At 49.7% G+C, this 26,199-nt stretch overlaps 3 protein-coding genes across 17 annotated transcripts in view; 2 read left to right on the top strand and 1 right to left on the bottom strand.

Annotated features, from left to right (window-relative positions):
• DNM2 (dynamin 2) overlaps positions 1-3,346 on the top strand; it is an 88,081-nt gene extending 84,735 nt beyond the window's left edge. For 7 of the 13 annotated variants that reach the window (XM_037505793.2, XM_037505798.2, XM_037505794.2 and 4 more), the window contains one exon: positions 291-1,651. In XM_037505793.2, the coding sequence (XP_037361690.1) occupies positions 291-360 (70 nt within the window). In that variant the 3' untranslated portion in view covers positions 361-1,651. Of the gene's footprint in view, positions 1-290 lie in introns of all 13 variants that reach the window. The other 6 variants (XM_037505795.2, XM_037505792.2, XM_037505797.2 and 3 more) reach the window with 3 other exon arrangements.
• TMED1 (transmembrane p24 trafficking protein 1) lies at positions 1,494-5,055 on the bottom strand. Its single transcript, XM_037505808.2, has 4 exons — positions 4,547-5,055; positions 3,728-3,825; positions 3,408-3,591; positions 1,494-2,755 (listed from the first exon to the last, which is right to left on the bottom strand). Exons 1-4 carry the CDS (start codon positions 4,727-4,729, stop codon positions 2,537-2,539), a joined length of 684 nt encoding a protein of 227 aa, XP_037361705.1. The 5' UTR covers positions 4,730-5,055; the 3' UTR covers positions 1,494-2,536.
• CUNH19orf38 (chromosome unknown C19orf38 homolog) lies at positions 4,497-25,155 on the top strand. Of its 3 annotated transcripts, none has more exons than XM_037505804.2 (10): positions 4,497-4,647; positions 5,017-5,255; positions 5,762-5,890; positions 14,329-14,429; positions 15,354-15,662; positions 17,881-17,973; positions 18,610-18,637; positions 19,620-19,663; positions 20,772-20,809; positions 24,523-25,155. In XM_037505804.2, exons 4-10 carry the CDS (start codon positions 14,399-14,401, stop codon positions 24,664-24,666), a joined length of 687 nt encoding a protein of 228 aa, XP_037361701.1. In that variant the 5' UTR covers positions 4,497-4,647; positions 5,017-5,255; positions 5,762-5,890; positions 14,329-14,398; the 3' UTR covers positions 24,667-25,155. The 3 variants fall into 3 exon arrangements, with proteins under 3 accessions (XP_037361701.1, XP_037361702.1, XP_037361703.1); XM_037505805.2 differs by having other exon boundaries at positions 5,017-5,210; XM_037505806.2 differs by lacking the exons at positions 4,497-4,647; positions 5,017-5,255 and adding an exon at positions 5,298-5,367.
• The last annotated feature ends 1,044 nt before the right edge of the window (positions 25,156-26,199 follow it).

Here is a 26,199-nt window from a genome sequence, read left to right on the forward strand (position 1 = left end):
GTCGTCCACCTCTGACACCCTCAGCCTGCTGCAGGCCAGACTATTCCCACTTGACCATGAGGAGCTCAAGGTCCAGGGCAGGCCAGAGATATGCCCAGGGTCACACAGCAAGCTAGTGACAGTGGGGGGACTGACACCTAGGTTTGCTGAGCTCCTTCATGACACCCTAGTCATCTTAGAGCCTCGAGCATAGGGTAGCATCCTGGGGTGGGGGTGCCTGGGTCCTCATCTTGCCCGCTTTGGGCCTCACTTCAATCTCCCCTTCCCATCTGTCTTTATTCTCTTTGCAGCAGAAGACCCCCTGCTGCGCCCAGCCGGCCCACCATTATCCGCCCAGCCGAGCCGTCCCTGCTCGACTAGGCTGCAGGGGGCATGTTCTTGGGGGTCCTCGAGTACCCGAGGTGCAGGAGCTTCGGTGGTCTGGGCCCCTCTGTTGCCCCTAGCCCTCCCGTCCCCATGCTGGGACCAGGCTTCCTGTGGGCTGCCCCTGACTCTTCCCTAACCCTGACCACTCCTCCCTGACACAGCACTGAGTGAAAGGACCCTGAAGTCCCAGGGTCGGGGGTGCTGAGGTGTTGCACTTTGATGGGATGGCATCTGGGTAGCAGAGGAGGGAACTGTACCCTGGGCACCATCTTGCATGAGGGATCTAGACTGGGCTGGGGGGGTACTCATCCAGGGGCTTCTCTGAACAGGAAACCTGATAAGCCTTCTGGAAACTGGGGCACCAAGGGCACCTATACCCCCACTCTGATCCTTGTTGGGGTGCAGGGAGTGTGTCCACTTCTCATCAGTGGGAGTTCCCAGTGCTGCCCGAGTTGTACATATTCTTTCCTTGTCCTATTAACCAACCAGCCCAGCCTTGGCTGCCGGAGGTGCCTTTGCCAGGTCTAGATCTCACCACTGGCCAGCCTCACTCTCTCTTCCCTCAGCCCCACCCCCACCCCCTTCCTGGGTTTCCAGGGAGGCTTGGGCTCAGGGCTGAATGGGTTGAGGAAGATTTGAGGGCCTCTGGGCTCCCACCCATGGTGGGCCCCAGACAGCCTCTCTCTCTGAGCAGACCTTCTCGCTCCTTGCTCAGTTTGACCATTGTAAGTGCCTGCACTCTGTATCCTATTAATAAACTAAAATAAAGGGAAGAAGCTTCTGGTGGCTGCTGTGTGGGCCTTTTGTGTTAGCCTTCAGGCTGAAGGATGTGGGCTGCAGACCACTGCCAATGATAACCCCCTCTCAAACCCTCCCACCAGGACTTTGCCTCACCTTAACTCACAGAGGGCTCTGCTCTGGGGAGAGGGGGAAATGTCACATCTTCCAGAATAGAACCATTTTCTCAAGGGAAGAGCTTTTACTTAACTCTTCAGGAGCAGGGGCAGATATTCCGGGCTCTCCACCACTTACACAGAGGCCTAGAGCAGCTATGGGAATCACTAAAGGGACAAGGGTTCCAGCCCTCCACCCCAAACCAGTGTCTTGCCCCCCTCCCCACCCCCATAGTCTTGAGAACTACTCCCAGGTCCCACTTTTTCCTCTTGCCCTCTTGGACACCCAGGCCTTCTAGCTCAGCTAGGGACACAGTTAAAATTTGCTTTCTGATTTTTCTCTTGTGCCCAGGAGACCACGTCCATCGGCTCCCGCCCGACCTTTCTTCTGAGCTTCGTGGGAGACCCCTCCCTCCTGCCTGGCTGCCCCTTTGGGGCAGGTCTATCCTAGCTCGTGTCTCTGAGCCCCAATCACCAGGCTTTATGATTTTCTGACCATAATTTATTGACTCTGGCACCCAGGCCAGACTGCCCTTTATTCCATGAGGCTCCTGCACAGGCTTGGGTTGGGCCATCCCTCAGCCCTGTCTGGGGACCCTGCAGAGACTGGGAGGGGCAGGAGATTACAGGCCTTACTCCAAGTGTTCTGTCACCAAACCTCATAACCTGCTTCCTGTGGAGCTGAGGGGCCAGGGGCTCCTCCTTGTCAATAAAGTGACTATCTTGGCAAGAATACTGCAGCCATGTCACCTCCCCAGCCTAGAAGCTGCTCCCAGCAGCATCAGCAAGAGGCCTTTGGTTGGTGACAGAGAGAAAGGCATGGGGTCCCTAAAGCAGCAAGCTCCCTCCCACCATGACCTGGCTCAGAGGGCCCTGGTGGGGAGCAGTCAGAGAAGTTTGCTTTCTGGGCCCCATCCTTTACTGGGCAGCACTGGTGTAGGCTGGAAGACTCTGACTAAGGCACATTCACGGTAGGGGGCAGAGGCAGCAGCCAGAAAATGTAAGGGTTGCATTCTAACATTACTAAGGCCCTATGCATGATTTCCAGGAAAGTTAGTGCCACTGCTGAGCTCTCCCTCCCTCTCTAAGTCCTGGGGGCCCCAGGCCTGCAAGCCAGCCTGTGTTCCCTACCCAGGACCGGGGGTCTCAAGGAAGTCACAGCTCAGTCCCAGACTGCACAGTCTCCTTGCATAGGAAACTAAGATGGGGAAGGGACCCCAAGTCTCATACACAAGCCCTGCTGCCCTCCTTTCCCCATTTTCCATCCATGACTGGGGCTACGTAGGCACGGGGCGCTTGTCCTGGAAGAATCGCTTGAGTGTGCAGACCTGCAGGATGGCCACAAGCAACAGCACAGCCACATTCACAGCTGACCAGAAGTTGACCCGCTCCAGGTTGCCCTCCTGCAGGTTTCGATCACGTGCCTCAAAGGCCCGCAGCAGTGTCAGCATCTGGATGCTACGCTCCAACCGAGTCCTCATGGTCTCAATGGACTCCTATGGGACAAAGGGAAGAGCAGGGTCAGTCCTTCAAGGAGCAGATACTGATAAATCCAGGGAATATGGGGCAAGACAAGAATGTGTTTGGGAGTTGGGACAGCTGAGCACACAGACTAGCCAGTCTGCCTGAGCCTAAGTCCTCACTGCTACTTCCTGGCTATGTGACTATGAGCAAGTTAATGAACCTCCCCGCACCTGAGTTCCTTCCTCAGAACTGCTGTGAAAATTGAATCCCTACGTATATGTAAAGAATGTGTTACATGTGGCTAATAAACAGCAGCTACTCAAGCCAGACTGCCTGGGTTCAAATACTGGCTCTGTCAATTGCTGGCCATGTGGCCTTAGGAATGAGTTACTTAGCCAACTTGTGCCTCAGTTTGCGTGACTGTAAGTGGGAGATAATTAGAGTACCCAGCCTACTTCTTGGGGTGGTTATGAAAGTATTTAATGAATTATTTGAGCCATTAAAACAAGTTTCTCCTAGAAATGTGTTAATATTTTAATTGTGAGCTGCTACTGTTAGTTGGGGAGTACCACTAAGTGAGGGAGGCTTCTGGGTCAGGACATGGGGGACCCCAGCTGAGGTAGGCAGGCAGAGGCACACTGCCAGAGAGCTGGGAGAGGTGGTCCCAGCTGTGCTTGGGCACACCTTGATGTCTTCCATCTTGACATCCAACATCTCTTCAGGCTCCACCGCATCTGCCCAGCCCTCAACCTCTTCATCATCTTGTAGACTGTCAAAGATGAGTTCGAAGAACACTAACTTCTCAGAGATTGTGCTGAAGGAGTTGTCAAAGCACAGCTTGTAGTCCCCAGCCTCTGTGGGCTCCACCCTGGGCAGACAGACACAAATATGACCTGAGTGGCTAGCCTGCCGGACTTTGCAAAGTAGAGAGGGTGGTAACTCGAGGCCACTGAAGAGAGGCAGGGCTGTAACTGAACCCAAGCAAGCAACTGGAATTAACTCACGTGTGCACCCCATCTGCCTTGCGGGACTCGCTGACCAGCAGCACGCCCTGAGGACTCTCCATCGTGAAATCCACGTCCAGTCCAGCACCTCCAATCACCTGGAGTGGGTAAGAGTGGGTGGAGGGCGAAGGGTAGGCCTAGGGCACCTGCCAGAGAAAGCCAGGTCTGGACAAACCCGCACAGACCCACACAGAACACCAAGGGCCTACCTGAGCGCACACAGCAACACCTATATTTCAGAGCTGACCCCTCCCAGCCCTCTTGCCGGGCACCTTGTCTGGGCTTGGCCCTGAGGAAAGCTTCCACTAACTCCCGTCAGGTTACATCCCTGACCTAGCCACGCCCCCAAATAAAATGACAGAGCCACGCCTGTACCACAACCCTAAGAAATCCTCATATTGACCAACACCCACCTCCACCACACCACACCCCCCACCCCCACACCCCCGTCTTATGGCACATCCTGGCCACGTCCACCAACTCCCTTGATCACCCCAGCGCTTTTCTTTTGCCACGCCCACTTGCAAGCGTCCAGCCCTCGGAAAAGCTCCCTCTTCCCCACGGCCCCGCCCGCTCGGCTGTTCCACTTAGCCCCACCTCCTGCTCCCCCCCCTTCCGCGTTCACGTGCCGCTCCGCTCCCCAGCCCCGCCCCCGCGCTCCCCTCCCCAGCCCCGCCCCCGCGCTCCCCTCCCCAGCCCCGCCCCCGCGCTCCTACGCAGGGCTCCGCCCCCCTTCCTGCTAATGCATGCCCCGCCTTCACTGCTTGGCCACATCCCCCTCTCCCTGGCTCGGCTCATTCCCGGCCCGGCACCCTTTACCTGGTACTCTGTCTCCAGGCTTGCGTTGGCCGGCGCGGACTGGTAGAAACACTGCTTCCTCCCCGCAGGCAGCAGAAACGTGAACTCGCCGTCCTGGATAGGTGCGGGCCCTGCCCCTCCCACCCCCACTGGCGGCAGTAGTAGCCACAGGGCCAAGGCTAGGGCCGCACCGGCCGCCATCATCCGGGTCACCCTCGAGTTTGCTAACGGGTCGCGGCTCCTTTAAAGGCTAGCCCTGCCCACGGCGGTACACGGCAGAGCTCATTGGCAGTCGCTTCTGCCGGTTGTCCAAATCCAGCGGAGGCCAGTGAAGGACCCCGGGAGCCTAGCAGCCCAGATGGATGCCTGATGCACCTGAAAACACGCCACATTTTAGGGATTTCCCTCGAAAGGCCGCCAGCCCTGGTTTCTTATGTCACTGGTGGCGGAGGGTGGCAAAAGTAAATACCATGATGTTTTATTTCTTTCAGGCAAAAGTTACGACAACTATGGCAGAGATTGCTAGGTCCTTCTAAGGCGCCTCCTTGCGGTTTTCCCAGAGTACGCCGCGCGCGACGACGGTTAGGCAATCCAGCCTGGATGGGGCGGGCCCCAAAATTGAGACTGGGCGTGGCCCTGCACGCGACCTGTAGCATCCGATATTAAAAAGGCTCAGCTGGGGCAGGTAGCAGGCCTTTGATAGTCACGTGGGCGCTTCCTGTTCTTCCAGGTGTGAGCTTGGCACCAGATTCGACACCCCCCCCCACCCCCACCCCCGACACCTCATTCCCCTTGCGTCTTAGAACCATCACTTAATCCGTTTCCTCGTCTGTAAATTGGAGGTGATGGAACTACCACCCCCCGTAGAACGATTGTGAGAATTAAGTGAAATTAGCCCTAGCTCTTGCTGAACCCTGGGTTTTCCTTATATAGAGAGGCTAGAAGGCCCACCCTGCAACCCAGGGTGTTCCAACTCTGGGGGACAGCGGGTGAAGTGATTGAAGTTGGCCTGGGGTAAGGTTAGAGAAGAGAGGTGGGAGTGTGGCTGGAGAACCTGAGTGCCTAGTTCAAGACACTTGAGGGAGTCACCCTGCTGGGACTCAGTTTCCTCACCCCTAGAACCAGGGTGATACTAGGCTTACATCAATGGGCTGTTGTAAAGATTACATGAGATAGTACTTGTTTAGTGCTTAGTGCATCATAGACCCTTGGAAATATTATCTCTTCTAATTCCAGGTTTACGCCAGCCATTGGGCAGCCTGCCCTTTGTCTGTTTAGAGAATTTGGAAGCAACCTCCCTTTGGGAAACAGACACATAAGCCAAAGACACTAGAGAAACAAACTGCTTCGTGATTATGTCTAAACGTAAGAAAAAAAATATTTAGACGGGAAGTTTGAGTCTTTAAAGATAGCCTGAGAGAGGTTGTCAAGTGGTGAAAATTACTATACAAACACAGCTGGTGACTGTCAGCTCTTTCCTGCATTTGGAGAGTTTGGGGAAGTAACACCACTCTGTAAAGACAAAGTTTATGGTTGACTTTGGTATTCCTTTCTCTCCAACTTTTTCTGTCATTCAGATTCTATGCTCGGACACTTTGCAGTAGCTGCAGAAAACGGGTGAATGGGTGATTTCCCCCCCCACACCTTTTTTTTTTTTTTTTTTTTTTTTGCATAGAACAACCAGGGTCTAGGCCAGAGGTGGCATGGGGGGAAAAGGATCCACTAGAGGCAGAGTGGGGAGCAGAACAGGCAGCTCCACTGAAATACACTGCTAAGGGGAACAGCAGACAAAACAGGAGAAATGCTGCCTCAGGTGGACCAGCTCCCTGGCCAGGGATGGAACCCAGGCTGCAGTGGTGGTAGTGCTGAGACTTAACCCTCAGGCCACCAGGGAGGCCCCAGTTTCCCTTTTCTTAATGGATTTTTTTAAAGATAGATTTTTATTTATGCATACAAGAACTGGGGTGTAGGCCAGAGGTGTGGGGAGGGGATGAGAGGATTCACCAGAGACAGTGGGGAGCAGAACAGGCAGATCTACTGAAATACACTGCTGAGGGGAGCAGCGGGCGAGACAGGAGAGGTCTGCCGCACCATGTGGGTCAGCTCCTTGGCCGGGGATTGAACTCATGCTGCAGTGGCTGGTGAGAGCTTGATATCACTGAGACTTTAACCCCTATGCCACCCGGGAGGCCCTCATCAATGGATTTTTTTTTGAAGTTTTATTTATTTATGCATACAAGAGATGGGGTGTAGGCCAGAGGTGCAGGGGGTTAGAGGATTCACCAGGCAGAGTGGGGAGCAGAAAAGGCTGATCTACTGAAATACACTGCTGAGGGGAGCAGTAGGTGAGGCAGGAGAGGTCTGCTGCGCCATGTGGGTTAGCTCCTTGGCCGGCCTGGGATCAAACTGGTGCTGCAGTGGTTGGCGATAGTTTGACAGCACTGTCCCCAACCCCTGTGCCACCAGGGAGGTCCTTAATGGATATATTTAATGAGGATAAATTCACACATAATGGTTACATAACCATTTCTTTCTTTTTTTTTTTTTTTAAAGATTTATTTATTTATTTATTTATTTATTTTATTTATACAAGCACTGGGTACAGTCAGAAGCGTGGGAGGGTGAGAGAATTCACCAGAGCCAGAGCGGGGAGCAGAGCAGGCAGAAGGACTGAAGTACACTGCTGAGGGGAGCAGCGGGCGGCAGGAGAGGCCTGTGCGCCATGTGGGACCCTCCTCTGGTGGCAGGGGAGCAGCTGGGGAACAAATCGGCGCTGCAGAGGCTGCGGGCAGTTTCGCAACCCAGTGCTCAACCGCTGTGCCACCAGGGAGGCCCCCATTTCATTTTTAAAATGAACCATTCAGTGAAGGAAGCATTTAGTAACATTTAGTACATTCACAAGGCTATATAATCACCACTTCTGCCTACTTCCAAAGAATTTTCATCAGCCCTCCAGGAAATCCTCTACCCATTAAACTTATGCCTCTTTCCCCCTTCACCCCAGCTTTTGGCAATTGCCAGTCTGCCTCTGTAGATGTACTTATTCTGAATAGTTCGTATAAATGGAATACCTGACATTTCTGTCTGACTTCTTTCCTGTAGCATGTTTTGGAGGTTCATTTCCCCTGCCATGAATCAGCCTTTAATTCCTTTTTTTATGCTTCTTTATTTTATTTCACTTGTTACATAAATACATGGTATTTTGTAATTTGCAAAATGTTAAAACTAAGCGAGACATCATATATAAACTTCAAAAGGTTACTCTGCCTTTAATTCCTTTTGATGACTGAATAATATTTCGTTGTGTGGATATGCCACAATTTATTATTCCATCTGCTGATGGACATTTGAGTTTTTTTTACATTTTTTAAAAGATTTATTTATGCATACAAGAGCTGGGGTACAGGCCAGAGGTGCGGGGAGTGAGAGGATTCACCAGAAACAGAGTGGGGAACATAACAGGCAGACTGACTGAAATACACTGCTGAGGGGAGCAGCGGGCAAGACAGGAGAGGTCTGCTGGGCCATGTGGGTAGCTCCCTGGCCAGCTGGGGGATCAAACTCGTGCTACAGGGGCTGCGGACAGCCCCCTAGGCTGCGTCTCAACCCCTTGTGCCACCAGGAAGACCCTGTTTTTACATTTTGGCTATTGTGAATGAACAATGCTGCCATGAACATGTGTGTATGTGTATTCGCTTGAATAGATATTCAAAAACTGCTTTCAGTTCTTTTAGGTACATATAAGTAGAATTGCTGGATGATGTGATAAGTCTGTGTTGAACTTTTTGAGGAAATGCAATACTTTTCCCCATGACTGCACTCATCACACTTAGTTTCTAGTTTATTTTTATTGCAACAATTTTAGTTTATTTATTTATTTAAAAGATTTTGTTTATTTATTTATTTATACAAGCACTGGGTACAGTCAGAAGCGCGCGAGGGTGAGAGAATTCACCAGAGCCAGAGCGGGGAGCAGAACAAGCAGAGTGACAAAGTACACTGCTGAGGGGAGCAGCGGGTGGCAGGAGAGGTCTGCGTGCCATGTGGGACCCTCCTCAGGTGGCCGGGGAGCAGCCAGGGATTGAACAGGTGCTGTAGAGGCTGCGGGCAGCTTCGCAAACCAGCGCTCAACCGCTGCGCCACCGGAGAGGCCCTGCAACAATTTTAATGAGTTTTAAGTAATATCACATAGTGATTATGATTTATGTTTCCATAATGATGTTAAGCATCTTTTCATGTGCTTGTAGATCATTTGCATATGCCCTTTGCAGAAATGTCTATTCAAGTCTTTTGCCCATTTTCAAATTGGGTTTGTTTGTCTTTTGGTTGCTGAGTTATAAGATTACTTATATATTATGGAGAGAGGAAAGAAAAAAGAAACAATGAAAAAAGTCTCAAACTCTTTGCAGATCTATGCTAGGGTACTCTTTCCTTCTATCCTTCTTCTTCAGGGCACTAACCACTTGCCTTAGCTTTCACTTTCTGTTTGCCCTGAAACTAAAGATCAACCAGAGATGAAAACTCAGAGTCTTCTCAGCACTTGTCCTGCCCTTAGTATGTACATTGCTTTCTAAATTTCCCACTATGTGAACATGTCTAATTACTCACCTTTCCTTCCCACCTCTTGGCCTGTTCATTATTGCTGCTCCCCTCCCCAGGAAACTGTGAGCTCCTTTGCCTGAGATGTTTTCCAAGAAAGCATTCTGAACTAAATGGACAAGCACCTTGAGTCAGTTGTCAGATTATTTCCATGGTAGAACACAGACACAGCTTCAAGAGGAAGACTGCTCCTGGGGCCCAAGAGTCCCATAATAGTAACAGAGACTCTGCTGTGCTGCAGAATGAAGAAAGCAAGGGCAGGGAAAACACTACAGATCTTTCCTGCCATGTTCAAGTTCCCTGGTGAATGAGCATTGGATTGACTGGTATAAACCCTTGGTTATTTTCCAGAGATTGGACAAAGTTGATTCTGATTGTTTTGCTTGATTTGCGGGTTGAGGGAAAGGCCCTTGGAGCTACCACAGTTTTCAATGATATCTGAGGCCTCAATGGTTGATTCTTGTTTCCCTTGGTTAAATAAAAGCTCTCATCTTCAATTGTTCAACAATCTTCACAGAGTTTTGGTTTTTTAAAAAGATTTATTTATTTATGCATACAAGAACTGGGGTACAGGCCAGAGGTGCAGGGGATGGGAAGATTCACCAGAGACAGAGTGGGGAATGGAACAGGCAGACTGACTGAAATACACTGCTGAGGGGAGCAGCAAGTGAGGCAGGAGAGGTAGCTCCCTCGCCAGGGGGCATGGAATTTGTGCTGCAGATGCTGCGGATAACTTCACAGTGCTCTACTTAACCCCTTGCGCCACTAGGGAGGCCCTTCACAGAGTTTTTGATACTGAATAAAACTCTTCGTGGTGCTGTCACCTCAGCATGGGAGTCAAGATTGTACACAAGTTTAGCACTAAGGTAGGTAGTCAGAGGCACTAAGGAGTAATGCTAGGTGGTAGGTGGATGGGTGGCTTGGTTTGCTTGGGAGTCAGGGAAAGCTTCCCTAAAGAGATGACATTAAAGCTCAGAATTGAAGTAGAAGGGAGAGGAAGCATACAGAACAGTTCCCTGCGGTGAGAGGATTCTCAGAGGGTTCCAGGGGCAAAAAGGAACCAGGGTAGAGGTAAGAGGAGCAGCCAGAAGAGAGACAGGAGCAATTAGCAGAGGTCACATCAGGTAGGATCCATCTTCCCATTGTAACATTGGCCTAGAATCCTTAGTGTGATTTTCTTACAACCATAGGGAGTTTGCAGACTGACTTCTGGGGGGCAGAAATCCCCTAAAATTATAAGCAAAAAATTCCAATAATATGTTCCAGAAAGTTTGTCCTGACCCCCAGAGCTATTCTCTATCCTTTCCTGCACCACTCCATGCCCCAGAAACTGGTCACATACTAGTCACCCTGGCTGCCTATTCCTTTCACTTCTAGTTAGGTTTGGCTCTGGTAGGAGATCTGAGGGGAAGGAGAGGAAGTTCTGTTTCCAACCCTGTTGGTCTGCATCTCTGCCAAAGCCTACCACTCCAACCCTTTCCAAGTTCCAGGACCACTTCTTCCCCAGCAACTTCACACCTAGACCGTTGACAGCTCCCTGACTCCAGGGATTCACCATCCCCTGTTGATCTCTCACCACCCTGTCCATGAATTCTCAGCCATGCCTCTGCCAGGTACCACCTGTGTGATAGCTGACTAATACACGTATGTGTGGCTATTTACCTGAATTCAAAATTCCAGTTATAGATTCTTCCATGTTAAATGCTCCCATGATGAAGTCCCTACATGCATCAAGACCCTTCACACATATTGTTCCCTTAATCTAAAATATACTTCCTCCATCGCTTCCAACTTTTGGAGTCAGAGATCACCTCCTTTCAGAAGCCCTGAGCCTGCTGGGCCTGCTGAAACTGGGTCAAGAACCCCCCTCAGTGACAGCTTCTGTCATGGCACTTTACCACCTGAACTCCCACTCTGATTCTCTGACCAAACTCTGAACTCCTTCAGGGAAGAGCTGTTTCATTTATTGCAACATCCCTGGCACCTAATAAATACATTTCTGTGCTTGGTGACACTCAGTAAACAGTCGGTGGAATAAATAAACCAGGAATATCTCTTAACTTTGCTTTTTTAAAAAAGATTTTTTTAAAAAGAGGTCACAGGGCCTCCCTGGTGGTGCAAGGGGTTAAGACACAACCTATGAAGCTGTCTGCAGCCTCTGCAGCATGAGTTCTACCCCCGGCCAGCCAGGGAACAGCCCACATGGCGCAGCAGACCTCTCCTGTCTCTCCCGCTCCTACCCTCAGAGTGTATTTCAGTCAATCCACCTGTTTTGTTCCCCACTCTGTCTCTGGTGAATCCTCTCACCCGCCACACCTCTGGCCTGTACCCCAGCTCTTGCATGCATAAATAAATCTTTAAAAAAGAAATTAAAAAGAGGTCACATCAGGTCACATATTTATTTATGCATACAAGAATTGGAGTCTAGGTCAGAGGTGTGGGGGGGTGAGAGAATTCACCAGAGACAGAATGGGGAGCAGAACAGGTGGCTCTATTGAAATACACTGCTGAGGGGAGCCTGAGGCTCCATATGGGTCAGCTACCTGGCTGGGGATTGAACTCATGTTGCAGTGGCTGGCAATAGCTTGATAGCACTGAGACTTTAACCCCTGTGCCACCAGGGAGGCCCTATCTCTTAGCTTTGTCTCCTACACACCCAGTACACAGTCACAAAAATAGATTGAATAAATGTTCCTTTGCTTTCAGGTCAGACTATCCCAAAACATTTATGGTTGTCTGTGTGCCAGGCAGGGTGGTGAGCACTCGGAAACTGCAGGACACAACACAGGTCCTGCACTCCTGGAGGAAGAGAGCTGGATGAAGTCTATACATTCACATTTGTTCTGTGAACTAACTTGTTTACAGAATATTGTGCCAGACAACTGCAGAGTATACTTTCATTTCAAGTGCTATAGAATATAGATCAAGATGTGCTGGGCCATTAAAAATATGTTTCAAGGTATTAAATTATGTGGAGTATAGTCTGACCACAAAAGGATAAAAAAAATCACTAACAGGGCCTCCCTGGTGGCGCAGCGGTTGAGCGCTGGGTTGCGAAGCTGCCCGCAGCCTCTGCACCGCCGGTTCGATCCCCGGCTGCTCCCCAGCCACCAGAGGAGGGTCCCACATGGCGCACAGACCTCTCCTGCCGCCCGCTGCTCCCCTCAGCAGTGTACTTCGGTCCTTCTGCCTGCTCTGCTCCCCGCTCTGGCTCTGGTGAATTCTCTCGCCCTCCCGCGCTTCTGACTGTACCCAGTGCATGTATAAACAAAAAAAAAAAACCAAAACCAACAAATAAATAAATAAAACTTGCCTCTATTAAAAAAAAAAAAAATCACTAACAATAATCTTCCCAAAAAAGCCTAAATACTTGCAAACTAAGCAACACACTTCTAAGTAAGTTTCTAAATAACCATTGGTCATAGAATAAATTCACAAGGGAAATAAAATATTTCTAACTTAATGAAACACAATATATCAAAACTGTGAGATACAGTTAAAGCAGTACTTAGAAAATTATAACTGTAAATGCTTTATCAGAAGATAGAAGTCTAAAATCAATGATCCAAGCATCCATCTTAATAAGGTAAGAAAAAGAAAATGGATGAAGCATGAGGTAACTCAAAAGAGAGGAAAATAATATATATAACAAAAAAAAAGTGAAACAGAAAATAGAAAAAAAAAGCCAAAAATTGGTACTTTGAAACAACTAATAAAATTGATTCACACGCACAAAAATTAATGCACATTGAACAAGACTAATCAAAAAAAAAGAGGGGAAAAAAATCTACTGTTATTAGGAATGAATGAGGGGACGTCACTACAGGCCCTACAGGCATTAAAAGAAATATAAACAGTTTTATATCAACAAATTTAAAAAACATAGATGAAATAAACAAATTCCTATAAAACAGGAGCATGCTAATTGCAATCAAAGAATATTAACAAGGCACTCTTAATAGGATTAAGCAAGATTTGTCTAAATTCAAAAGGATATTAAAAGGTTTCCCAGAAGTGATTTTTTTTCTTTTAAGATTTTATTTATTTTTGCGTAGAAGAACAGGTGTACAGATCAGAGGTGCAGGCAGTGAGAGGATTCACCAGAGACAGAGTGGGAAACAGAATAGGCAGACTGACTGAAATACACTGCTGAGGGGAGCAGCGGGCACACAGGAGAGATCTGCTGCGCCATTTGGGTAGCTCCCTGGCTGGCCTGGGATCAAACTGGTGCTACAAGGCTGCGGATTGCTTCATAGCACTATGCTTAACCCCTTGTGCCACCAGGGAGGCCCCAGAAAGTGATATCTAAACTGAGGACTGAAGAAGTGGGATTTGACTAAATTGATAGGATTGTATCTTAGGCAGGGGAAAGTTGGAATGAGCTGTATGTTTCCCTCCCCCCCCCCCAAAAAAAAAGGCCACTCTAATGACACTTTTTGGCATTTGGTGACTACATGCTTGTGCCGTTTCTGTGTATAAACTGCCAGGTGAACCTGCTTGAGTTGAACAGAAATGTTTAGAGAGACCAAATCTAACCTCTTGCTGAGATAGGCCTTTGGAAGTTTCTGGGCTGTAAATGGGAAACAATTTGTCCTGCAAAGTATACCATTTCCTCATTCTGGACCTAGTGTTCTCTTTCACCTGGTAGGTGAAACTCCTATGATTTTTCTTCCCTGGATCTCCACATAGGCATCATTCACACCGCACTGGATATTGCTCTTCATACTATGAGTTCTTTGTACCTAATGTCTGCTACTCTTAGTCCCATTCTACACAGCAGCAATCTGAAGCTTCAAAGGAGGGCCATGGTTTGCCTGAGATCACAGAGGCCAAGCCCTAGCTGCCAAGCCCTACCACCCTCCAACTGCATGCATTTCAATTTGGGCACTGGTTGGGCTGCAGTTTGTGTCTCTGGCATGGGTTTCCCAAGCAGCTCACTGCCGTTGTTCTTGCTCCTACTGAGATATCCTCTCAGGGGGAGGAAATAATAAACATACCATCTCATCCATCTGTCCCTCCCATCCGCAGCACCATGACCACTGAGGTGCAAAAATGTGGCAGGATCTGATGTGCATTTGTGAAAGGGGTGGAGAGAGGAGTGAGTCCCTTTCAGCACCCTAGTATGTGTGTGCAACTTCCTGCCAGTGAGGAAACACTCTGCCAGAATCAGTCCTGCTTCTCTTTTCCCTGTTCTGGCCTCACAGGAGAAGTTGGTGGTGAGCCTTGGGCCACACTGGCCTCAGCCAGATTTCCCAGTCAAATTCGTGAGGAGACATGCCTTGGACTGTCCTGATCTTTGCAGCTGGTGAGCCTGATGCCCCCTGTGCTATCCCTGCCCTGCTTCTTCCCTCCCCCTGGCCTCTGCTCTGGGGGCAGAAACCATGGCAGGGTTACCCTCCCAGAAGCTAGAGGCTGAGCCCTAACATATTTTCCTAAGAGCCTTAGAAATGCCTCAGGAGCATCATTTCCTTTTGTCAGGCTCCCCATCACCCCCATGGTGAAGAATATCAGAAATACCAAGCTACGGGAGACGGTAGAATCCACACCCCATGATTCAGGCCTGGTCTCTGTAAGCTCCTGTCTCCCAGGCTGGGGTACTAGGAAGATCTCCTTGGAGTCAAGTGGAAACTGGACAAGGGAAGGCTTATACAGACCTAACCTGAGCCAGACACTCTGCTCAGGACCGTGGGGTCCCTCCTACGAGGAGCAATAATACCCTGAAATCCTCTTTCTTCACCATGGCCTGGGAAACAAGATAGAGCCTCTGTCTGTCTGGTCCCTCTTTCTGCTCCCCCTCTCACTCACCACCTTCAGACACCCTTGTTTCCTTGAACACCCCACGCCCCTTCCAGCCTCCTGGCCTTTACTATGCCATTCCCTCTGTGGAATGCTCTTCCCCCAGCTCTATGTTACCTTGGGGAAACTTTCCATGGTTGCCCCAACCACTGCAGGCTTCCCATTACCAGGTCTGATGAGCTCTACGGCAGTTTGTGTCTCCTATAGAATGCCCGCCACCCAAAGCAGGCTCTGTCTCCTATCTCAGTCACTGCTCTGTCCCTAGCACTTAAAACGGGGCCTGGCACATCACTGTTGGGTAAGGATCACTACTTTCCAGTTATACATAAAAAACAAGGACCAGAGAGGGTGAGCTACTTGCCCAAGGCCACACATCCAGGTCAGCCTCTGCTTTAACCACCCACTCACCGCACCTCCTTCACTCTATACCTAGGTTCCTTGGCGATTCCAGCACCCTCCATCCTGTTGGTGCCCCCCCATCCCAGCAACCAAGAGGACCCCATCCATATCTCATGTATGGCCCCCGGGGGCTTCCCAGGGGCAAACTTTACACTGTATCGTGGAGGGCAAGTGGTCCAGCTCCTACAGGCTCCTGCAGACCAGCTCGGAGTCACCTTCAACCTGAGTGGTGGTGGCAAGGAAGCTCCAGGGGGCACATTCCAGTGCCAGTATGGTGTGCTTGGTGAACACCGCCAGCTGCAGATGTCAAACTTCAGCGAGTCCGTGCAGGTCTCCTTCCCAGGTAAAGCCCTCCCATCGACCCTAACCATCAAGGGCTCCATTTTCTTATCCCCAAGGCTTTGCATGTGCTGTTCCCTCACTTTGGAAGTGGTCACAGGATGAGCCAGGTTTCCAACTTACCAGGAATTACTTTCCTTTTCTAGTCCTCAGACACCCCATGCCATGGCCACAGCCATTCTCCCTTTTGCAGATAAGGGAGTTGAGGTATAAGAGATGAAGGGACTCCCCCATATCACAGCGCTAGCAGGTGGCAGAGCTAGCCTCCTTATTCTTCTGTGTCCTTCCTTCCCGGCCACATGACATTTTTGAACCCCTGCTACATCCCAGGCATTGTCATTGGTGGTGCAGGTTAGCTAGTGAGTGAAAAGGTCCTGCTGTTTTGCAGCTGACATTCTGGAGTGGTGGACACAGATGATAAATAAAGAGTCCAAGAAATACAGTCACATGGAGTTCAAAGACTGGAGATCTTTTGAGAAATGCATTAGGTGATTCTGTCATTGTGCGAAGTCACCAGTAGCAGTGGATTTTGTATGGTTAGGGGTCGTTGAGGAACAAACAGCATCATATTAAATCAAGCCCAAGGGGACTGATGCTATTGAGACATTTGGTAAGAGATGTATGAGGCTGCTGCTGGTGGGGAAATGTTAGGATGTCACAAAGTCATAACAGTAGGACGATGTGGTTCGTCACTGACCAACATGTCGTTATTCCTTGCATGACCATATTCTGTTGTTTCAGAGGGGCAAGCCAAGTGCCAAGGATGAAATACTGCCTGGTGGGGTGTCATTTTAGAGAGAAGAGTGGCTCTTCTCTTTGAGCAAAGACCTGAATGATGAGGAGAAACCACTAATGAGGGTGTCTAGGGCGAGTGTTCCAGGCAGACTGAGCAGTCATACAAAGGCCCTGAGGCTGAAGTATACCTGGTGTATCTGAGGAACAGGGAGACACCCTGTAAAGATTGAAATGTGGTGAAAATGGGGGATGATGCGGGCCTGGAAGTGGCAAGGAGATTTGTGCAGGGTCCCCTGGCTGTAGCAAAGACTTGGGCTTTCTCTCAAAGTGTTACTGAAACCCTGGGAGGAGAGAGGAGTGGGTATGCACTCTGGATTTCATATTTTGGGGGAGGGAATGGCCTCCAGATGTAGCCTCTGAATCACTAGCAATCAGAACTTTCCTGCTGCAAAGAGAACTTTGTTGCCAGCAAAGGCCCACATGTTACAAGGACACAGTGGTCTCTGTGTCCTTCCCAGCCAGCCTCATACTCCACTCTTAATGGTGCCTTCTCTCACCTGGATCCTGTGGCCTCATAATGGAGAGGTGGCCACAACTCTTCTGCTCCAGATGAATGAACAAAGACTAGCATTGTGAGAATACCCAGCATGCTTCTTTCCTTCTCTCTCCTGGTTAAGCTCCTGATCTCCACTGGGGTCAGAATTTCCCTAAAAGACCCCCTCTTTCTCCAGGGAGGGATACCTGATTCTTTTTCGCAGATAAATAAACTGTGGATTTGGGTCTTCATGTTTGTAGTCTGACCTCTGCCTGAGCCTCAGTGTCCACTGTGTGGCTGGTTGCAGATGTTGGCTCGCAGTACTCTTCAGACTGCAATTAAGTGAAAACTTGACTCAAATTGGCTTCAGCAACAGAAGGGGATTTGTTGTTTTACAGAAGTCATTTCATAGTCTGACTTTAAGCATGGGTGGATCCAGGTGCACAAAGATACCAGGAATGATTTGCTACCTTTTGGCTGTGCTTTCTACTGTGTTTCATTCTCAGGCAGACCCTCCCCCTCATGGTGACAAAATCATGAGCAGAAGTTTTAGATGTGTATCTTCCCAGCTTTTTAATGCTGGCCAGAAGAGTAAATTTTTTCCCCAGTGGTCTAGCCAAAGACCCAAAGTAAGCCCGCCTTGGCTCAGCTTCTGTCACATGCCTAACCCTGAGCCTATCACAATGAACAGGGGAAGGAATATGATAATCAGCCTAACAAGGTTTGCCAGAGTCCTCAGGGCCCAGCTACACCAAAGCCACCTGGTTGGGGGCATTGCGGGGGTGGGGGTGGGTGGGGGGGGGTGTTGGGGGGGGTGGTGTTGGGGGGGTGAGAGGGGGGTGGAGGGGGTGGAGTGGGGGAAGGTAAACTGGAGAGATGACAGGTCTCCTACCTTCTTGCAACCCCACAGCTCCACGACCTGCTCACTCTCTCTTTTCCCATTCTCCTCTAGTGCCCACCTGGATCCTGGCACTGTCCTTGAGCCTGGCTGGCGCCTTTCTCCTCCTTGCGGGGCTGGTGACCGTTGCTGTGGTGGTCAGAAAAGGTAACTGTAGGCAAAGAAAGCATGGTCCACAGGCTGCCAGTGTGCAGCTCCTGGAGTGTATAAATGTACTCACACACCCATGTTTTTACTTGTTGTTTTTCACATCAATTTTAGATGGTTTGGGAAGGTCTTACTCCAAATTTAGCAGGAAAGAGCCCCCCAGAAATGCAGTGATGGTAGTGGGCAGAGGAAATACATATTTTTTAATATGGTAAAATGGACATAACATAAAATTTACCATTTTAACCCTTTGTTTTACCACCCCTCCACACCATCTTTCTCCAAACTCTTTCGTCTTACCCAGCTGAAACTCAGTTCCCATTAAACACCAATTTCTCTCTCACCTCCTCAGCTTCTGGCACACACTGGAAATAATACTTTTAAAAAACCACCCAGTTTTATTTTCTTGCAAATTGTTTGATGTTTTTACCAATGCACATGACTCGTGTAACTGCAGGGAGAGGAGGCAGGGGAGAAGGTGAGGGTGGCAGTAAGTGTCCAGTGAGGGGCAAATTGTCAGGGGTGAAGGCGAGGTTGAGTGGCAAATGAATGAGGGGTGCTTTCTGTTTTTTGGCTTTTAGACTCTTGCAACAAAGACCAAAATCTAACCAATGCATATTTATATTTTGTTTCCAGTTAAAGTTAAAAAATTACAGAAGAAAAGGTGAGACCTTCTCTGGAGACCCTCTGAGCGTCATTTTTGGGGAAGAAATGCTCAGTCTGCAGGAAGGAGTTCTGTCCTGAAGGGTGTTGCACCCAGACAAAAGGGACTTCCCTGACTAGGTGGAGGAACGATCCCAAACAGCATCCCCCAGCGGGAAGGGCCGCTTATTAGGAATAGATGCTTTTGATGAAGCGCCCTCTGCGCTCTGAATCCCGCTCTGGAAGCAGTCCCTGTAAATAACACTTTACAGCGAGGAGACTAAGACTTGGCGCACAGTCACACAGGGAACAAATTGCTGAGTCTTTTTTTTTTCTTTAAGATTTATTTATTTATGCATACAAGAGCTGGAGTACAGGCCAGAGATGCGGGGGTGGGGGGTGAGATGAGAGGACCCACCAGAGACAGATTGGGGAGCAGAACAGGTAGATCCACCGAAATACACTGCTGAGGGGAGCAGCAGGTGAGTCAGGAGAGGTCTACTGTGCCATGCGGGTTGCTCCCTGTCTGGGTGGGCCGGGATCAAACTCCTGCTGCCGAGGCTGGGGATTGTGGTACTTTAACCCCTTGTGCCACCAGGGGAGCCCAAATTGCTGAGTCTTACAACCCTTTACCACTGGCTGGCTGCCCAAAATTGTCATAATCACTCTAGAAGGGATTGGTGACGCCCCCTGTGTTGCAGGATGCCCAACTGGCAACCTGGTGGAGAGCTAGCAGCAACTGCAGGGATCAAAATCTGCAGCTCTAGAGAGAATTTCCATCCCTTAGTCTTCCTGAGTGGCACTGAGTGGTGCTGGGGATTCTGAGCATGGGAAGGGATCTGCTCACAGAAATCAGAGTTTGCCCTGTGCAAGCACTTATGGGGAGAATTCCAGTGCGGGTGGAGAGTGAGGGTCAAATTTGGAGTGGGGGCTTCCCAGAACAAGCTTTTTGCCTTATCAGTCAACCCCAGTGAGTGTTCATTTTCTCTGGTATCCATTTGCAGAGAGCGAGAATCCTGCTGGGCCCAGATTAACTTCGCCAGCACAGGTTTGTGCCCCTCCTCGTTCCTGATACCCTACAGGGCAGGGTCACCGCCTCAAAACACCATCAGGTCTCATTACTTGTTACTCATATCTCTTTGTTGTCACTCTCAGCCTTAGGGTCAAGAACACATCCTTCCCCACTCTTCCCCACTGCTTCCTCGCTAAGGTTCACCTCTCACCTCCTCACCTCTCCTCACCCTCAGGACCCTTCACACATTCTCCTTCTGTGCTTACAACACTCTTCCTCCCTCGGCCTCAGTCTAAAGGCAGCCTCCTCTAGGAAGCCTTTCCTGACTCCATTGCCAGAGGCTGTGCTTTCTAGGACCTGATCCCTCTCCCACCGCTCAGCTCTGCAGGGGACGCACCCGGGCTGTGCAGTCCCTCCGGTCTTTCATGGTGTCTCACACCCTCCTTCAACTGGAGCCCCTAGCGGCTCCGAATGTGTTATTCTGATGACCTCCAGCAGGGGGCAGCGGCAGCCAGTCTGCGGTGTGTCAGGCACTGTGAAAAGGTACCGAGTTGTCAGACTGTTCTCTGTATTTCCTCCACTATCCCACACATTTACTGAGCACCAATTAGACTCAATAAATGTGTGGGACAAGATCTGGGAGGGGTGTTCCACGATGACCAAGACAGAGGTGACCTCTGTCCACAAGGCCATCCGTACTCCAGTGGGGAAACAACTGATGGTGGGCTGGATCCCTTGTGGACCTAGGAGGGGAAGTGTTCAAGCAGAGACCTGCTGGAGGAGCAGGGAGTAGCTGGGTGATTGTGGGAGAGCCTAGGGTGGTGGAGTTGCTGAGAGGTGATCCAGAAAAGCTGCAGTGTGAGCGTGAGCAGCTTTTTAAATTGAAATGGGTGACTCATTTTCCCCCGGGAGTAGGGGGTGTGTGTCAGTGAGAAGCCCCTGAAGGGAGGATTCTGAGCAGTTCATGGTGCACCTGTGCATAGGGCCCCTGAAGAACTGACTGGGAGGGAGCACAGAGGCTGCTAGGAGATGGGACCCTTGCTCTTCCTCAAGGCTGACTTGGGGTGGGAGTGCTTAGAGCAAGGCAATAGGAGAGCAGCAAGCTGGGAATTTAAATGGCCATGATCCTTTCTCTTTGTTTCAGACATGTCCTTCGATAACTCCCTGTTTGCCATCTCCATGGTAAGTGGTTCTGTTTCTTGGTCCTGGTTTTAATGACTGCACTAGTCATGGGAATTGGGGGCCACCGCCAGGATAGGTCTCTGCACTTTGGGAGCCTGGGACAAGCCCAGAATCACTGAGCAGAGATTTGTTGGTGACATGAGTGTTGGCTCTGAAAAATCCCAGAGTACTGAAGGTGACCTCATCTAGGTCTTTATGTGGCAATAGGCAGGCCACTGCAGGTGATTGCTGTTAGGATCAATGTTCTCCCCCAGAACAGTGACAGGACACTTAGGGCAAGCTGGTAGCTTCTTTCAGATAGTGGAGACTTGTGACAGTCTGATGCACACCAGCCCCTCCAGGTATAAAGGAAAGCCTACTTATACATCCAAGTTCAGGGACTTCAGCTTAAATGTTCCACTTTTTCAGGGGGGAGTTCTCAAGGAGCACCTCCCTGCTCAGTGAGGGGTGTGCCTCAGGTCACACAGTGTCAGGGCTGGGATTTGAATACCATCTGTGAGACTCCTCTCTACAGCTGCATCTTGGGGTGGCCTTGATGTTTATGCTTTTTTTTTTTTTTAAAAAAAAAAAAAAAGTAGAGTTATCTGAGTCATGGATCCCATGGGTCAAAGAAATGTTTAGCTGCCCCTCTCTACACAGAGGGAGGTACAGGGCTGGGGTGCAGGTGACCCCCTTGAGGAGGCCTCAGAGTCCCATTTGGATGAATGAATGCTTCAGGGCTACTGTCAGCGAGCCTGGGGTGGGTGCTTGGGGCACTGTGATGGGGCAGAGGGTGGAGGATGGAGCCAGCTCCACACATCCTTTCTGGATATTTGGATAAAAATAAGACAAGGCCCTCACTTTTTCAGAGCATCTAAATTCTATGGTGGGGAGGGTGGTGGACAGATGAAGACACATGGGGAAGCAGTGACCAGGAAGCACATTTCTCAGTTGGGATAGTCAGGAAGTCTCAGAAATAGGTGGCAGTAGGCAGTTACAGAAGTTTTTCCAGGCTTGGGACATGTTCTTGCCACAGACCAGCTAAAACTGGGATGAAGAAGAGTGAGGAATTGAGAAGAGCCTCAAGGAGAACATTGACTTGATCCCAAGTAAGGTGGGAGCCATGGAGGGTTCTATCAGAGGAATGTGACCCAATTCAGATGCTCATTGGGGCCCCTCTGGCCACCGTGGGGAGTATAGATGACTGAGATTAGGGCACTGATCCAAGCAGGCAAAGTAGTGTGTGGTCTGGTCCAGCATGTTGGCAGCAGAGGTGGAAGACTGCAATGAATGCAAGTCAGAGATATTAAGAAAAACCCAACAGACAGGGCAAGTTCTAAAACTTTCTGTGAGAAGCTGCCCTGCTCAGGTTACCAGCCAGGTGATTTCCCACCACCCCTCTTTTTGTAAACACATTTAAAGTGAAATAATAGAAAACAGAGAAATGCAAGGATAAAAATAATTAATTTTTCTGAATCTTACTCCTGGTGACTTTAACAATATTTTAATATTAGAATTTCAAAATGTAAAATTTTAAAATATGAAATACATCTGTATGTCAAAATTACATATATACGCAACATTTTCTTCTATCATTTAATACCTCTCCAACTGTTACAGAGCAACCCCAATATAAAATGGGTTGCCTAACTGTGGGTCCTGACCCGTGCACGTAAAGGGGACTTATTAATGCTGAACTATAGACACACACAAAAGGTTAATAAAAGGTTTATTTACAAGGGAAGGGGAAATGGGGAAATTAATAACTCAGGGAGAAAAAGAGAGGGATAAGTTCATAAATATAGCCTACCCTTTCCGCTGACCTGGAATCCCCATGACCCACTGAGCTGGCAAAAAACTGAGCACGCTGCGTGGCCAAGAGAGAGACCCCTGGCCACATGGTCAGTTAAATACTCAAACAGAGAACATAGCTGCTTAACTCCGCCCTCAGCTCCTCGCAACCTTTCCTTTGGTGATCATGGGGTTTGTAGTTCCCAGTGTCTTGATGGAGTGGTGGTGGAGTCCACAAAGCCTGTATGGGGTTTGCTCAGGACATCCTTTCCCCCTAACAAAACCTCTTCCTCTACGCATTGCTTCTTGCAGATGCAAAGGTGAAAACAGCATCTCTGTCCTCAGGCTTAAGGTGTTATGCATGTGCACCTGTTCCTGAACAGTGCGTGCAGTGGTCTTTCAGTTTCTTTTCTTTCTTTCTTTTTTAAATTGTGGCAATACCTATAGCATATAAAAGTTACCATTTTAACCATTTTCATTGTCCAGCTCCATGGCATAGCACATTTACACTGTCATGCAACCAGCACCCTCCATCTCCAGAGCTTCCTCACTTCCCAAACTGAAGCGACCACTAAACACAAACTCTTGGCAACCACCATTCTACCCTCTGTCTATTCATCTGCCTGTCCTGGACATTTTACATAGAAATGACACCATACAATGTTCATCATTTTGTGACTGGCTTATTTCACAATATAATGTCTTAAAGGTTTATCCATGTCGGAGCATGTGTCAGGATTTCCTTCCTTCAGAAGACTGAATTATCTGTTGTATGTTTATACCGCACTTTGCGTATTTAGTTACCTGTCAATGGACACCGGGTTCCTTTCACCTTTTGGCCATTGTCAGTCATGTTGCTATGAACATGGATATGAAACAAACCCCTGTTTTCAATTTGTTTATTTTTGAAGTACTGGAAGGCTGTGCTGTTAGCTGAAATAGCAACAAAGAAGAACTCCAACTGACAGCACTCCAGCTTGTACTATGTTACTGTGCTAAGGTTCTATTTTTTAAAAAAGATTTATGTATTTATACATACAAGAGCTGGGGTACAGGCCAGAGATGTGGGGGAGGGGTGATGAGAGGATTCACCAAAGACAGAGTGGAGAGCAGAACAGGCAGATCCACTGAAATACACTGCTAAGGCGAGCAGCGGGTGAGACAGAAGAGGTCTGCTGCGCCTCTTACTGCAGTGGCTGCGGATACCTTCATAGTGCTGTGTCTTAACCCCTTGTGCCACCAGGGAGGCCCTGTGCTAAGGTTCTAGTATTCATTATAAAACATGGTACAAGGTAGAGTTGTGCTATATAGACAGATAGATATAGATACACACGCGCACACAGACACTGAGGAGGATTATGAGCCTTATTGGAGTCATCCACCTAGGGAAGGGTAGGATTGGGAGTGGAGCCCCAGCCAATTGGTACCAACCAGGCTTCAGTTTTAGCAAGTTCATCTTTTCTTGACTGCTGGCATTTGGGGGAGGAGCCTCCAAGGTAGAGAAGAGGATAGATTTTTGAGGGATTCCAGAATGGGAGGAAATTAATAGTAATAGCGTGGTCCATTAGCAAACACTTAGCAATTATGGTGGGACAGGCACTTTACCTATTCAGTTCTTTCTGCCTCCTAGCAACTTGAGGGTCGGGTCCTACTAGCATTGTGCCAAAGGGGAGACTGAGGCACACAAGGGCAAGCACTTGAATGAGGTCATAACAAGTAGGAAGTGCTAGATCTGGGATTTGAACCTAGGCTGTCTGGTCTCGTATTCTGAAAGGAAGATAGGACAACAGAGTAGCTATGTGTGTGTGTGTTTGTGTGTGTGTGTGTTTGTGTGTGTGTGAAGACCTGTTGGTCTGGAAGAGCCTCAGGCTCAGAACATGGTGAAACACTCTATCCTGAAACCCCCCAATCACCTGTTGTCTATTTTTCTTCCATGAACACAGAAAATGACTTCGGAAGAAGACACAGCTACCCTGAATACTCATTCAGGATCCGCTGGGACACCTAGCAATACTGGGCCCCGGAAGAGGCCCACCTCTACGTCATCCTCACCTGAACCACCGGAATTCAGCACTTTCCGGGCCTAACAACAAGGCTAAGTCTTGGGAGTCCCTTTCTCTATGGCGGCGTGCCCTCCATTCAGCCTTCTCCCATGAGGTGGCTGGTCCATGCAGGACCTGAGGTCCCTTCAGCTATTTATGGAGGTCCCTGGCCGCTGCTTTCTCAGGGAATTGAACAGAGAAGATGAAGGGGACCCTTGGCCTTGTGACCTTTCTCAGAGGAGCAGGAGTGGGAGAGGGGATGGATGCTGGACAGAAAGTAGGAAGTCTCTCAAGTCCTAGCATCTCAGACCGCCATGGAAGGAGATGTTAGAATCCCTTCTGGCCCCCAGCTGAGCCATAAAAGATCTGAGCTCTGTACACCACCCCAGTTCCTCACGCCCCACCTGATCCCCCACCTCACCCGATTTGGCCAATGCAATTGGTTTTGGTGCACAGTTTACAGGGATATGTTTTATGTGTCTGTCCTGTTGCCATGCCTAAATTATTATAACACATGCTGAGCTGTTCCCAAGATCTCTGTGGAATGTATCCTGGGACCTCTGGAGTCTAACTGATGGATGCCCGGAGGGTGGGGAAAGCAGCCAGGGTGGTATATGGGGAGGCCAATGGGGGTGTGAAGAGAGGGCCAGTGCCACTAGAGATCTCTGCTAGAATCTTTGCATTGGTGGGTATAGAAGGTGACATGATGTGTGGGGCCAGAGGGACATTGGGGATAATTATTCAATACCACGATCCAGGGTGGTGTGGGAGTTGGGAAGATTGGAAGTGGTTCCAAGCCCCTCTGAAATCCCCGAAGAGAATGGAGCCCAGGAGCACTGAAGGGGAGCTCAGAGGAAATATGGATGTGTGTGTAAAGCAGCAATCGGCCCTATTCTGCTAGATTCACTTGCCAGTCAGGATTGGAAGAAGGAAGAGTAACAGGAGGGTCTGAAAATATTTTCTGGTGGAAAAGACAGTGAAGGGACTAGAATGCAGAAGAAGGGCTTTCTGGGAAGGTGATGGAGATGATGGGGAAGACAGGAGAGGCCTGTGCAAGGAAGGAGGTTATCCCACCTGATCAGGTAAGGGACAGAGGCCTAATCCCACCTCAAACCGCTTTCCCAGGCGGGCAGGGTGGGGTAGCCCAAAGGTTGGGGGCGTGTCCCGATGTCCTGGCTCTCCTCGCTCGGCTCCGGCAGGCCACCAGAGTTTGGCTCCTCACAAAGCGAGTATCGGGAGGAGGGACGAAGGCCGGCATGAGGGCGGGACTCCGACGCGGCTGGACCCCGCCTCTCCGCGTGCTGCTTAACAAAGCCGGGCGGGGTCAGTGGGCGGACCCCAGCCTCAGGGGTGTGTCGGAGATGTCGGGCGTCAGACTTGCCCCCGCCCTTCCCCAGATCCGGAAGCCGTCTCACCAAACGTGCCCGTATGTGGGGGCGGGGCCCGGGGGCGTGCCCGTGTGGCCTAGCACCGCCTCCTCGGCGCTCCCCCCCACTCCGTCTCTGGCCTCCCAAGCGCACCGCCTTACAAAGCGTGGCCCCCGGAGAGGGGCCGAGGAGGGGGCGGGGCCAGCGCCTA

Source organism: Talpa occidentalis, unplaced genomic scaffold, assembly GCF_014898055.3.
Source record: "Talpa occidentalis isolate TD23 unplaced genomic scaffold, MPIMG_talOcc4v2.1 talOcc4.12, whole genome shotgun sequence".
Classification (NCBI taxonomy): domain Eukaryota; kingdom Metazoa; phylum Chordata; class Mammalia; order Eulipotyphla; family Talpidae; genus Talpa; species Talpa occidentalis.